General features: G+C 43.4%; 1 protein-coding gene and 1 long non-coding RNA gene across 7 annotated transcripts in view; both read left to right on the forward strand.

Moving 5' to 3' along the window:
- The window catches only part of LOC141097365 (uncharacterized), an 868,065-nt gene that overhangs the window by 732,416 nt on the left and 120,260 nt on the right, over positions 1 to 15,389 (forward strand). The gene's annotated exons all lie outside the window — the stretch shown is intronic.
- On the forward strand, positions 3,141 to 6,615 carry LOC141097364 (uncharacterized). Of its 2 annotated transcripts, none has more exons than XM_073584481.1 (2): positions 3,141 to 3,654; positions 3,919 to 6,615. In XM_073584481.1, exons 1-2 carry the CDS (start codon positions 3,268 to 3,270, stop codon positions 6,499 to 6,501), a joined length of 2,970 nt encoding a protein of 989 aa, XP_073440582.1. In that variant the 5' UTR covers positions 3,141 to 3,267; the 3' UTR covers positions 6,502 to 6,615. The 2 variants fall into 2 exon arrangements, with proteins under 2 accessions (XP_073440582.1, XP_073440583.1); XM_073584482.1 differs by lacking the exon at positions 3,141 to 3,654 and having other exon boundaries at positions 3,723 to 4,554; positions 4,599 to 6,615.

Raw genomic sequence — 15,389 nt, forward strand, 5'->3', positions numbered from 1 at the left:
GTTAAATGGAACGTAGGTGCTTATGCTCAACCTCTGTTGCATTCATTGTCTATGGAGCACAGTATTTGGCTTTGTCTGGTAGTCCCATTACCAATAAATGGAGTGGAGGTGGAGCATGTGTATTTCCACTCCACCCAAACCGGGGCTACAGAACTCCATTCTCAGGGTTCCAGAGCTCCAATCTCGTAATCACTGGAGACCCAGCCACTAGGGATGTCAAGGATAGGGAAAATTCTTGTTATTTTAGGAAAAAGCTGTAGTATAAAACACTTGTGAGGGAGAAAACAGCAGTCTGAACCTGTGATGGGACGAAATGGATTTCAACCTTGGTTGGGCAAGCAAATTGTCTCTTCAGAGAGGAAGAGGACTAGAACTCTAACTCCACCTATTGGAAGCAGCAATCCCTAAATTCAATGCCGACTCTTTAATGAGCCTTGCAATATGACTTAGGATAAAAGCCAAACCAGAACCTTGATTTGCAGACAGTGTTTGAGAATGTTGCCCCCATCAGTGCAAATTAAGAGATTTAATTTGGCTAGGTGAGAGACTTAGGTCAGTATGCCATCCTTGGCTTGTCACTCTGCACAAGGAGAAATGTTATCCTTAGACCGCAGTCTATAGCATATCACCTAACCAAATCAGATATCATACTTTGCACTGATGAGGCTTTTATCAAGTAATTTTGGATGGCTCATTAAAGAGTCGATATTGACTTTTAGGATCACTGCTTCCAATAGGTGGCGCTAGACTTCTAGTCAACTTCCTCTCTGAAGAAACAATTTGCATATTTCATCTCCCAATCTGACAACTTATGACCATGTGATATTTCACATTTTCTTTTTAAATAAATTTGCAAAAATTTCTACATTTCTGTTTTTTCAGTCAAGATGGGGTGCAGATTGTACATTAATGAGGCAAAAAATGACATTTTTTGAATTTACCAAATGACTGCAATGAAGCAAAGAGTGATAAATTTAAAAGGGTCTGAATACTTTCCGTACCCACTGTACATGCGAGGAGGTTACTTTGAAGTTATTGAGCCTGAAAGGGATTAGACATAGTCCTAGGAGATCTCAGAGTGTTGCACACACATTTATTTCAGGTCAATATATGGCTTTGTACTACGTTTGATTCAATTTAGATCAAATTTCCTTGGAAAGTTTGTTGAAGCTGGCAAATTCCAGTTCCAAAACATTCCTTCATCTCTAACAAACATACATTGCTCATAGACACCTACATAAAAAAAATCTATGTATATGATCATGGATACCTCAGTATGAGATTCCAACAAAACTGTGCTACCTTTTCAGAAGAAATTTTTTTTCAGAAGCTGTAGCTTATTCGGCAAGCCCTATAGCTTGCCGAATAAGTGGGGAACCGAAGATATTCACTCAACTCTACTCACGACGGGGATTGGATTAAATTTTTAGTGACACATTTTGTCACAATTCTAAAGTCTGCCAAAAATATCTGGAAACCGCAATCCCCTCCCACAATGGCGAACATAAGAAAAAACAGACAACCAAATATAAAAGACACTTTACAAAAGGCGCAAATTAGAAGAATTAGATGCAGATGAAAAACATGCGAAAAACATAAAAAAACTAGATAAAAAGCAAGCACAAGAATGAATAGGACCTATTGTGTTTCTCATATTGAAGAAAAAATGACTTTAGATAGGCGTAAACTGAACAGTTGAAAATCACGGCCTAGACACTTTTTTTTCTTTTTTTAAATATTGTTTGATCTTCCATATAAAAAGTTGTGCAATCTTTTTCCTCCATTGAGTAATATGTATTTATGACTTTCAAGTGCCATGTCTCATATTACTACTTTATGGAGAAAAATGTCTGACTTCATGTCTGGGGGAGGTGTGAAGGGACCCTCTGGTTTCCCTAAGCTTGTCACCTTCCTCACGTAGGTGGTTATATTTTGCTTTAATGTTCATTTTTCATGAGGATATGACGCGTTATTATACAGTATGACATGCTTATGTTATTATCAATGTGTAATGAGTGGCCAAGGCACAGACAAAACTTGGGTGCGCGAGATTAGCACTCTTGAGACCGTCTGCAGGCACCATGTGTTATGAGGCCGCAGCCTATTTGGACTCTGATAATGGCTATGTGGAATGTCTTCCGGCGTTTCTAAGGTGATGGACTTCCATATAGACACTTGTTTTTTTTCATTGCAGAAAACATACATTTTCCAAAAGTCAGCATGGTGCAGTACTAAGTATCAGCAGGGAGTGTATGACTCCTCTATGTGTGTTCAGAAGCCAACCAGGAGATAATACTGACAAGCCAAAGAGATATGAGCTTTAGCTGAGGGTGCTAGTCTGAGACAACGCATCTAGAAGAGGAAGGCAGAGTACCTGACAGACTGGGGTTGAAGCAGGGGCGTAAAGACCACAGTCACAGAAGTTGCAACCGGACCCACGCTGGTGGGGGCCTGATGACACCAGCAGAAACTTCAACTTGATATTGATCACCGGACGCACATCCAGTTTAAGTGTATTACGGCCCACAGACTCATCGAGACTGTGCACGGCAATACACACTGCTGGCCAGAGACATACACGTGACTGGGGGTGCATGACAGTGACATCATGCACTCCCGTCGTTTGCAACCTGAAGTCAGCTGCCAGCTACAGAAGAAGATGCCGCGTTGCGAGGGAGCGGAGGGAAGGTGAGTATTTATTTATTTTTTAAATCAGTGAGTACAGAGTGTTAATACTACCACATGGATAACTATGGGCTGTACATTCTATATGGAGGTGCATTATGCTATATAGAGCAGAGGTCTCAAACACGCGGCCCGCGGTGCCACACATGTCTCATGCTAGAGAGGAGTGCGCTGCTCTGTAGTGACTAGACTCGAACAACCTCTTCCCCATAAAAACATCACATCTCGTGACTCCTCCCTCCCCTGTGACTGATCACATGACCGTCATCCCTGCAGGTCCTGTGGGAGCAGTTTGCAGCTTTCTCCCAGCACGTGTGTGAGAGGAACTCAGGTACATTTTATACAGCGCTGTGTGCTGGCGCCGGCTGTGGACTGCTCCATGTTATACAGCAGGGGTGGCTAAAGAGGGGCTGATAACTGCGCTGCACTGTGTCACCTGTGCTGCTCCTGCAGAGCTGTGCTGCCGCTCACTGTCGGCATTAGTGACTGGGTGTAAAGTTCAGGCTGTGGACGGAGCAGGAGCAAATCAGCCTCTCATCACAGCAGGCTCACTGCAGGGGTTGTCACACCGCTCTATAGGCGATGACTGTCCGATCAGTAGGGTCTGTCAGCATTGTCTATGTGTGTGCTGTGGTCATAAAAGGTACAGAGCCCCAATACCTGTGCTGTCACTGCCCTTATATACAGGTACAGAGCCCCCATACCTGTGCTGTCACTGCCCTTATATACAGGTACAGAGCCCCCATACCTGTGCTGTCACTGCCCCTATATACAGGTACAGAGCCCCCATACCTGTGCTGTCACTGCCCCTATATACAGGTGCACAGCCCCCAAACCTGTGCTGTCACTGCCCCTATATACAGGTACAGAGCCCCCATACCTGTGCTGTCACTGCCCCTATATACAGGTACAGAGCCTCCATACCTGTGCTGTCACTGCCCCTTACACACAAGTACAGAGCCCCAATACCTGTGCTGTCACTGCCCCTATATACAGGTACAGAGCCCCCATACCTGTGCTGTCACTGCCCCTATATACAGGTACAGAGCCCCCATACCTGTGCTGTCACTGCCCCTATATACAGGTACAGAGCCCCCATTCCTGTGCTGTCACTGCCCCTATATACAGGTGCACAGCCCCCATACCTATGCTGTCACTGCCCCTATATACAGGTACAGAACCTCCATACCTGTGCTGTCACTGCCCCTATATACAGGTACAGAGTCTCCATACCTGTGCTGTCACTGCCCCTTACACACAAGTACAGAGCCCCAATACCTGTGCTGTCACTGCCCCTATATACAGGTACAGAGCCCCCATTCCTGTGCTGTCACTGCCCCTATATACAGGTACAGAGCCCCCATTCCTGTGCTGTCACTGCCCCTATATACAGGTACAGAGCCCCCATACCTGTGCTGTCACTGCCCTTATATACAGGTACAGAGCCTCCATACCTGTGCTGTCACTGCCCCTTACACACAAGTACAGAGCCCCAATACCTGTGCTGTCACTGCCCCTATATACAGGTACAGAGCCCCCATACCTGTGCTGTCACTGCCCCTATATACAGGTACAGAGCCCCCATACCTGTGCTGTCACTGCCCCTATATACAGGTACAGAGCCCCCATTCCTGTGCTGTCACTGCCCCTATATACAGGTGCACAGCCCCCATACCTGTGCTGTCACTGCCCCTATATACAGGTACAGAGCCCCCATACCTGTGCTGTCACTGCCCCTATATACAGGTACAGAGCCTCCATACCTGTGCTGTCACTGCCCCTTACACACAAGTACAGAGCCCCAATACCTGTGCTGTCACTGCCCCTATATACAGGTACAGAGCCCCCATACCTGTGCTGTCACTGCCCCTATATACAGGTACAGAGTCCCCATACCTGTGCTGTCACTGCACCTATATACAGGTACAGAGCCCCCATTCCTGTGCTGTCACTGCCCCTATATACAGGTGCACAGCCCCCATACCTGTGCTGTCACTGCCCCTATATACAGGTACAGAGCCTCCATACCTGTGCTGTCACTGCCCCTATATACAGGTACAGAGCCTCCATACCTGTGCTGTCACTGCCCCTTACACACAAGTACAGAGCCCCAATACCTGTGCTGTCACTGCCCCTATATACAGGTACAGAGCCCCCATTCCTGTGCTGTCACTGCCCCTATATACAGGTACAGAGCCCCCATTCCTGTGCTGTCACTGCCCCTATATACAGGTGCACAGCCCCCATACCTGTGCTGTCACTGCCCCTATATACAGGTACAGAGCCCCCATACCTGTGCTGTCACTGCCCCTATATACAGGTACAGAGCCTCCATACCTGTGCTGTCACTGCCCCTTACACACAAGTACAGAGCCCCAATACCTGTGCTGTCACTGCCCCTATATACAGGTACAGAGCCCCCATACCTGTGCTGTCACTGCCCCTATATACAGGTACAGAGCCCCCATACCTGTGCTGTCACTGCCCCTATATACAGGTACAGAGCCCCCATTCCTGTGCTGTCACTGCCCCTATATACAGGTGCACAGCCCCCATACCTGTGCTGTCACTGCCCCTATATACAGGTACAGAGCCCCCATACCTGTGCTGTCACTGCCCCTATATACAGGTACAGAGCCTCCATACCTGTGCTGTCACTGCCCCTTACACACAAGTACAGAGCCCCAATACCTGTGCTGTCACTGCCCCTATATACAGGTACAGAGCCCCCATACCTGTGCTGTCACTGCCCCTATATACAGGTACAGAGCCCCCATACCTGTGCTGTCACTGCCCCTATATACAGGTACAGAGCCCCCATTCCTGTGCTGTCACTGCCCCTATATACGGGTGCACAGCCCCCATACCTGTGCTGTCACTGCCCCTATATACAGGTACAGAGCCCCCATACCTGTGCTGTCACTGCCCCTATATACAGGTACAGAGCCCCCATACCTGTGCTGTCACTGCCCCTATATACAGGTACAGAGCCCCCATTCCTGTGCTGTCACTGCCCCTATATACAGGTGCACAGCCCCCATACCTGTGCTGTCACTGCCCCTATATACAGGTACAGAGCCCCCATACCTGTGCTGTCACTGCCCCTATATACAGGTACAGAGCCCCCATACCTGTGCTGTCACTGCCCCTATATACAGGTACAGAGCCCCCATTCCTGTGCTGTCACTGCCCCTATATACAGGTGCACAGCCCCCATACCTGTGCTGTCACTGTCCCTATATACAGGTACAGAGCCCCCATACCTGTGCTGTCACTGCCCCTATATACAGGTACAGAGCCCCCATACCTGTGCTGTCACTGCCCCTATATACAGGTACAGAGCCTCCATACCTGTGCTGTCACTGTCCCTATATACAGGTACAGAGCCCGCATACCTGTGCTGTCACTGCCCCTATATACAGGTGCACAGCCCCCATACCTGTGCTGTCACTGCCCCTATATACAGGTACAGAGCCCCCATACCTGTGCTGTCACTGCCCCTATATACAGGTACAGAGCCCCCATACCTGTGCTGTCACTGCCCCTATATACAGGTACAGAGCCCCCATACCTGTGCTGTCACTGCCCCTATATACAGGTACAGAGCCCCCATTCCTGTGCTGTCACTGCCCCTATATACAGGTGCACAGCCCCCATACCTGTGCTGTCACTGCCCCTATATACAGGTACAGAGCCCCCATACCTGTGCTGTCACTGCCCCTATATACAGGTACAGAGCCCCCATTCCTGTGCTGTCACTGCCCCTATATACAGGTACAGAGCCCCCATACCTGTGCTGTTATTGCCCCTACATAAGTGTAAACCTAGCAGTATTATAGTACAGGAATATAGAATTGTTATAGTAGTTCAAATAAACAATTGTTTACCAATAATTTTGTACTGTATTAAGCTTGAAAGGAATGCGGCCCGCCAGCTTAAATTTTTTTTTCATGTGCGGCTCATTTACTCTGCTGAGTTTGAGACCCCTGATATAGAGGAATATGAGAGGTGCTTTATATATGGAGGACTGTGTAGGGTGCATTATATTATATGGAGGACTATATCGTGCAATATACTATATGAAGGACTATGGGCTATGTTTTATATTATATGAAGGACTATGGGCTGTGTATAACATGAATACTATGGGCTGTTCATTATATTACATGTTTGACTATGGGATTTGCATTATACTACATTTATGACTATGGGCCATGCTTTATACTATATGCAGGATTTTGAGGGGTGCATTGTATATGGAGGACTATGTAGAGTGCATTATGTTACATGGAGGACTAAGTGGAGCATTATACTATATGGAGGACTATGGGCTGTGCATTATACATGGAGGACTATGGATTAGTAGATGAGGGAATTTTTATCCTCTATGGAACACTTTTATCCCCAGTTAGAATGGAGGGTAGTTAGCACACTCTACTACAGCTCCATTTATTCTCTATGGAGCTGCCAGAAAAAGCTGAGTGCAGCGCTGATCAGCCCCATATACAATGAGTGAGGCAGAGGTTGAGAATGCGCACTGCCGCACCATTTTAATAAGTATAAAATTTCCCAGTTCTGATTATCAGTGTTGGTCCCAGTAGTTTGACCCCCAGAGTTCAAACTACCACCTATTTTGTAGATAAGTGATAACTTGTTTTCACCGGACAACCCGCCTAAAGTGTACCTGGCATTTCAGGTGACGTTTCAAAATAAGCTGTCGTGTAAATGAGGAATAACATTTTCTGATGATTGTATAGCATGTGTCCTCCAATTTTCACCCATTTTCCCTTATGCAGACTCTCCATGTCATTTTCATTTATTTCTGAACTAGTGGGTAGAGACCTGATTTATGATGTCTCCACTATATACTATACTCAGACAGGATGGATTCCTAGTCTCCTTTCTCCAAGTTGCACATGTTGGGCAAGTAACTACATGGAAGGAATTATAAAGCAGTACTGAGCTGTGTAGCTCTAAATCCAGCTCGTGCTCATTCCTCTACCCTTTCATAGACTTCAACAGGCAGCTGTAATCTGATCCCTCAGTGCGAAGTCTATCTTGTTTGGATCATGATGGATTGTTAGAGTAAATGATGAGCTCAGGAGATGGGGAGGGAAAAGTGGCTCGTAGGTGGAGAAAGAAGCAGATTTCTCTAATAAGATATATCACATAGTCTTTTATATCTGCTTGTACTATTGATTTATGTAAAGTTTATTGAAATGACGGTGACCATTTAGGAAACTGATAAGAATAGAAGATTGGACTTAGAAGTGATATAATGCTAAATGTTAAACATTTACCAGAATGAGAAAAAAAATGCCAAAAGCTAAATAAATTACCATAAATAACAGGTATTGTAGAATATTGCATCCCTTTGAGTCGTGGGTGATACAAGTGTAGAGCACAATATGGCCTCTCCCTATTCCTGTTCCTATTTGTTGCTCCCGTACTGTAACATAGCCTTATGGAGGATAAAGTCCGGGGCGCACGGAGCTTTGATGGCTTTGAAGAAACCTTAATGTTTGAAAGCTAGACATGGTTGCAATTGATCGGTCTGGATTCATCTCCTCTTCAGCTGTGTCAGGCAGCTCCTCGAATCAATAAAAGTACAATGTCTGAGCCTTGGAAATATCAGCCGTATCGATTGGCAGAGCAAAGAGAAAATTAAACTGTAAGCAAGAGAACGCAGACTCTAGGAGCAGAATATGCGCATCTCACCTGCCCCAGGCCACAAGGCGATGGGTGGCACTGACATGTGTGATACATTTTCCAAAGAGTTTGTTTTCAATCTATTTTTGGAACGAAGAAAAACATATTTTCCAAAAATAGTTCCAAGTAGGAACGGGAATGTTTGCTGAGGCCAAACATACTGTGAGCAGTTTATACATGGAGACCGCTCTACAGGAGTCAGACCAGCCGTGCATAGCCGGCGATGGTGCAAGAGGCGATTAAGAGCAGGAAGCGGGGACACCGGCCAAAGAACGGAGGACATTCTCCTCAATCGCTCCTTTCTTAATATCCCAATAAACAGTCTTACTCACTTCTATGGGATTATAATCTGCAGAGTGACGCTTAGATTGTGGAGTCGTGCAGCCACATGCCATGGATGCAAGTGAAATTTAGAGGAAGACCTCAACTCAAAATATATTTTGGTGGGGGCATTTATGAATACGGGAAAATCATATATTTGGGAGTAAATGTGGACCCCAGATTATTTATCATTTAGGAGAGATGCTTTTTCCTTTATGACACTCAGTTCTCCTATCTTTGTGAGGTTAACCGAAAACATTCAAGAGTCCACATCCTGAAAATTAGCAGCAAAGTGACACTTTTTATTAATATGTCACAATAGATCTTTGCACAATAATTAGAGGGAAGGAATCCAGGGACTCCAAGAACCCCATTCCTCCAAGAACCCCATTCCTCCAAGAACCCCATTCTTCCAAGAACCCCATTCCTCCAAGAGCCCCATTCTTCCAAGATCCCCATTCCTCCAAGAACCCCATTCCCACTAGCGACCAGATGTTATTGCCTGCATGTTTATCTAGCAATACAATGTATGCCAAAAAAACAACAGCAACCAGGAATTGATACTCATACGGGTCGACTCCCCTTTATGAAACATCTCTGCTTGATGAGAAAATCCCTTATTATTCACTTCTGTTTTTTTTTTATATTTCATGTTTTGAAAATGGAAACCTCCATAGGGTCTGGTTCAAGGGGTTCTCCAGTCTTAGGCTACAGATCCGCAGTCACTCTGTGTGACTGAAGACTTCTGAATACTCACATTATGCACTGTGAGGATTTTCTAGCGCAAGAGCAGGTATGAAATTTGCATACATATGATCACATGCCGACTAAACGTGCGCCACCTACCACAATGCAAGAGTATTGAGCAAGGCTGGACATGTCTAGTCGGAATGTGGCCGAAGGTATGCATCGTGTACTTGTGGACACATGGCCATCTGTTCCTGGCACTGGAGAATCTTTGCAGTGCACAAGATGTGAGATTCACAAGTCTGCAGTCTTTTAGCCTAGGGCCGGGCATCACATTAAAGACTGGCATTGCAACAGGGCTCACTGGAGTATTATGCATCAAATTAGCATATCTTCTCATGGACGTGCTCCATCCTGATAGGAGTAGCACTTCTCCTTGTTTAACATCACCTATTTATTTTGGTTCTGCAGTATAGATACCTACTGAACATACCGTGTTTCCCAGAAAAAAAGAGCGGCCCTAAAAATAAGACCTGGAATGATTTTACATTGTTTTTGGCGTTTGCTTGAAATAACAGCCCTACTCCAAAAATAATCCCTAGTTACAATCAGGGCTGGGCTTAGGGGAGAAAACTGGGTTATTGCATGGGTCCCCACTCTTTTAGGGGCCCCCAGTTTTTATACTCCAGGTTCAAGACTGCATAAGGACCTTTGGTGACACAACGGTCATGTGACCATAATTTGACCAAATGTCTTTTCACTGTAAGGGTCTGGGCGAACTAGGCTAGTATGTATCGTATTTGCAGTGTGTGTATATACATGTGTATGCTCAGTGTGTGTATACTCGTGCATGCGCCGTGTGTGTGTGTATACATGTGTATGACCAGTGTGTGTATATACATGTGTTTGTGCTGTGTATGTGTATAAACATGTGTATGTGCCGTGTGTTTTATGACAGAAAAACCCACAATAGTCACAAAAATAACTTGAATCTGACAAAAGTAATAAATAAAAAATCCATGAAAATGAACAAATGAAAGTCAGACATTGCTTTTCAACCATGCTTCCACAGAATTTTTAAAAAATGAAACTCATGAAATAGGCCTGGACAGAAATGATGGTAGCCTTAACTTAATATTTTGTTGCACAACCTTTTGAGGCAATCACTGCAATCAAACAATTCCTGTAACTGTCAATGAGACTTCTGCACTTCTTGACAGGTATTTTGGCCCACTCCTCAAGAGCAAACTGCTCCAGTTGTCTCGTGCTTGAAGGCTGCCTTTTCCAGACGGCATGCTTCAGCTCTTTCCAAAGATGCTCAATAGTATTTAGGTCAAGGCTCATAGAAGGCCACTTCTGAATAGTCCAATGTTTCCTCTTAGCCTTTCTTGGGTGTTTTTAGCTGTGTGTTTTGGGTCATTATTCTGTTGCAAGACCCATGACCTGCAACTGAGACCAAGTTTCTGACACTGGGCAGCACATTTCTCTCTAGAATCCCTTGATAGTCTTGAGATTTCATTGTACCCTGCACAGATTCTAGACACCCTGTGCCGGATGCAGCAAAGCAGCCCCAGAACATAACAGAGCCTCCTCCGTGTTTCACAGTAGGGACAGTGTTCTTTCCTTAATATGCTTCATTTTTCCGTCTGTGAACATAGAGCTGATGTGCCTTGCCACAAAGTTCCATTTTTGTCTCAGCTGTCCATAGGAAGTTCTCCCAGAAGCTTTGTGGCTTGTCATCATGTAGTTTGGGAAATTCCAGTCTGGCTTTTTTATGATTTTTTTTTTTTCAACAATGATGTCTTCCTTGCTCGTCTCCCATGAAGTCCACTTTGGCTCATACAACGACGAATGGTGCGATCTGACACTGATGTTCCTTGAGCTTGGAGTTCACCTTTAATCTGTTTAGACATTTTTCTGGGCTATTTTATTACCATTCGTATTATCCATCTATTTGATTATCATCAATTTTGCTCCTGCGGCCACGTCCAGGGAGGTTAGCTACAGTCCCATGGAGCTTAAATTTCTGAATAATATGTGCAACTGTAGTCACAGGAACATCAAGCTGCTTGGAGATGGTCTTATAACTTTTACCTTTAACATGTTTGCCTATAATTTTCCTTCTAATCTCCTGATACTACTCTTTCCTTTGCTTCCTCTGGTCCATGTTGAATGTGATACACACCATGTCACCGAACAGCACAGTGAGTATCCGTAGCCCTCTATACAGGCCACTCACGGATTCCAAGATTGTAGACACCTGTGATGCCAATTACCGGACACATCGCGATTTAACATGTCCCTTTTGTCACATTATTTTCAGGGCTACCATCATTTCTGTCCAGGCCTATTTCATGAGTTTTATTTTTTTTTTAATTCTGTAGAAGCATGGTTGAAAAGCAATGTCTGACTTTCAATTGTTCATTTTCATAGATTTTTGATTTATTATTACTTTTGTCGGATTCAAGTTATTTCTGTGACCATTGTGGGTTTTTCTGCCATTAAACGAGGGGCACCAACCATTTTGACCATATGTGTAGTGTGCATATACATGTTTATGTGCAGTGTGCGCGATGACATAATTATATTTGAATTAATATTAATTTTTTTGTTCAAAAATAAATGTGGATTGTTAATCATGGGAAAAATAAGACATCCTGTGGGAATAAGCCCTAAACGAAGTTGCGGAACAAAAAATAATATAAGAGCGTGTTTTAATTTCAGGGAAATATGGCAGATATCAATCATTTGAAATTATTTTGTTTCTTGGAATTTTTTTTATATTACATTTTAATCTATTTTTGATCATCTCATTATCATATGATATTTCATGGTGGGACGGATTGTAAAGAGGTCTGTTTGTTTTAGGAGCCCAACTTCATTTTGTGAATTAATAGTAATAATTTTCCATCACTAATCCTGTTCTGACGTAACATTGTAACCGCAGAATATAGAGGAATAACTGTGAATATTTCTTTTAACATGTTCTCCATTTCCACTGAAAATATTGTAGACCGGCAGCTCTTTAGCATATATATATGACTATTTTTAGCATCGGCACCCTTGTAAAATTTAACAGTAATTTCTTTAATGCTGTTTGCAGCTTTCCCAAGTTCAGCAGCAGCTCCACCAAGTAAAGCTTATATGCCGTATGAGGCATCTGCGTGTGACATCAGGGTTGCAGGTTCAAATCCCAGTGGGACAGACTCATTCTTTCATGCCGCAGCGGTAAACCACTTGATTACCAATTATAATTAGATAATATGAATGATGCAGTAATTGCTTGTTTAACGTTCCTTACTTTAAGGATGAAAAGAATACAATAATTAATGTCTGGACTCACTTCCTGGAACCCAAGCTGCCGGTTTGCTGTGCTTGAAAACCCCCAGTGATAGATTGGTATTTGGTACACTGAAGGCAGGAACATTACAAGGAGTGCTCGAGAGGCACCGAAAAAGGGAGATGTACTCAACTGCACTCAGCTAAACATTCAGACTTTCAGGAACCGCAGTTTGGTCAGATTTTATTTAATGGTTCTAAACATAAAAGTTAAAAGCGGTTATCCCATAATAGTGATGGAATATTTCCAGCACATACTAGTAGGCTATTATCAGTTCAGGTCTGACTTCTAGCACACCAAACTAAGTGAGAACGTGGAGTACACCGCTGGTGTAGAAACTCTTCTACTTTTTCCTTTCATTGCAGTGCTAATAAACATTATTTTGTTTTCTGTCATGGTTTGTATATACTTTTTTAGTTGATGTGTCATTTTGGGGTTGTCTTCCATGCTGGTCTTTTTTTTATTTTCTGGTATCATTCCATTAATTCAGCCTATATATCCTATTACAAAGGGCCCCTAGGCTTTACAAAGGGGGTAAAATCTCCTCATGTTGCACTTTTTCCACTCTGAGTCTCATTGTATCCTATCAGTTTCAAGTGTATGCCATTAGATACAGTTTCAACCTGTCTCCTTCTTGGGAAAGGATTCACCTTGTCAGCCTTTACAAGCAGGAGGCAGTGAGAGTAGTTCCAGGGAGGTCTGGGAGATGCCAGTGGAGATTTGATAGGTGGGGATTAGTGATGAGCGAGTATACTCGTTACTTGAGATTTTCTGAGCATGCTCGGGTGATCTCTGAGTATTTGGAAGTACTCGGAGATTCAGTTTCTGTCACCACAGCTGCATGATTTGTGGCTACTTGACAGCCTGAATACATGTGGGGATTGCCTGTTTGTTAGGGAATTCCCACATGTATTCAGGCTCTCAAGAAGCCGCAAATCATGCAGCGGCGGCAACAGAAACTAAATCTCCGAGCATTTCCAAATACTCGGAGATCACCTGAGCATGCTCGGGAAAACCCGAGCAACAAGCATATTGACTCATCACTAGTGGGGATGTCTTCCTGCAGTTCATGGGAAGTTTGACTGGAAATCATATTTGCCCATTATCAAGATGATGATGTTTGGAAATAAATGAGGAATGAAACAAATCATACAGCTGGTTACTGGTGAATGATCACTATAGTAAAAGTGGTAACAGAAAATGCCAGGATGTTGCTCCTTACTCTATAGTGCAGTGTTTTTTTCAGCAGCCAGATATAGCAAATGCAATGAAGATATTGCAGGCCCAATGGAAGTAGTTGGAAATGGTACTTGATTGTCCCAAACGATCAATGAATTGGAAACTGCTGACTTAGCTTAGTTTTGCGGTGCAAAATAATGCAGGGATTTTCCTGAATGAGATATAATTGCTGATGAATCTTTTCTCCTGTTTGTTTTGCTCCTCACCATGATACTTACTAGTACATCAGAAAGTATACTCATTACGATGTGTTCCTCTTATACTGCATGAAGTAGGAAATGATGGCTATGACTCAGATGAAATCCTGTCCAATCCACCAGATGAACTGGGACCTTAGTAGATCTGAGTAAACTTAGGACAGAGAAGATCAGGAGAGCAGGTGAAACCATTGATTGGAGCTAGTGATACCTACCATGTCTGGTGCATGAGTTGCAGGTATTGTACCCCAGCTAGTATTAATATACATGGCTTCAGTGGCTCACTCACCTCCTGATGAAGTTCTTTTTTTAAATACCCGTTTAATTGTTTTTTATGGAGGATGGAGTAGTAAGTAAATCCGCATTTGATCTGAGATCCTTAGGAATAGGTACAGTAAAGCCTTCTACATGAGTATTTTTCTCGAAGGTTAACTTGGTAAAGTTATGAGGGACTCATTAAGATAGTTTTGAGTTACATTAATAAGGAAGAAACTGACATGGCCTTTGTTGCGTCAGGGCGATACAGCTTTGATTTTAGTAAATTTCTGATTGTATTTTCGAGACATCCTCATTGGGTTCATGGCATCTGTATTTTGTGGACTACTTTAATTCTAAAAATTCGATCCTATGATTTTTACGTTTGCACAAGTTTCTATGTAGACACATCTTGTGTGTGAGTTCATATTGTTCTTGCTCTTTTGCTATCTTGGCTAAAACTAATGTAAAAAGAAAATAAAAATGTATGTACGCAACCAGAACGTAACCTACTAGAAGGTTCACACACAGTAGGACATTTCCATTTGGTTTGTTCAAAATAAGAACATGCAATTCTTTAGATACTGCCCTATAAATCAGGATGCCCTCCGTGTTTAGTTACGTACCTATTCGGTCTCCTCGACTGATACTCATAAATATATTTTTATCTTGTATTGTCATCTGCTAATGAAGCCATGTTTAACCCTGTCACCTCAGATGATCTGCAAACATCAGTCTGTACCAAGTATCATGTACAGTATGTATCCGCATGTTTCATGATCATTTCTTGATCCGCATCTTAAAATAATGTGAAAAATATGTATGGGTGAAATCCGGTTTTTAGAAGATGGTGATCCTACTAGTGTACGGAATCTGTAGGCAAATTCTCCATAGGAAAAATGTGTAAATTATTTGCTCTAGATGAAATACAACTATCTTTCTTACAGGCCATGTCC

Source organism: Dendrobates tinctorius, unplaced genomic scaffold (assembly GCF_039654945.1).
Source record: "Dendrobates tinctorius isolate UK_male_01 unplaced genomic scaffold, ASM3965494v1 ptg000084l, whole genome shotgun sequence".
Taxonomy (NCBI): domain Eukaryota; kingdom Metazoa; phylum Chordata; class Amphibia; order Anura; family Dendrobatidae; genus Dendrobates; species Dendrobates tinctorius.

What these genes read in the sequence shown, in the direction of transcription:
- LOC141097364 (XM_073584481.1), top strand. Translation starts at nt 3,268, where the DNA reads ATGACTGTCCGATCAGTAGGGTCTGTCAGCATTGTCTATGTGTGTGCT. An exon ending in CAAGTACAGAGCCCCAATAC is followed by an intron (nt 3,655 to 3,918) that starts CTGTGCTGTCAC and finishes GAGTCTCCATAC; the next exon opens with CTGTGCTGTCACTGCCCCTT.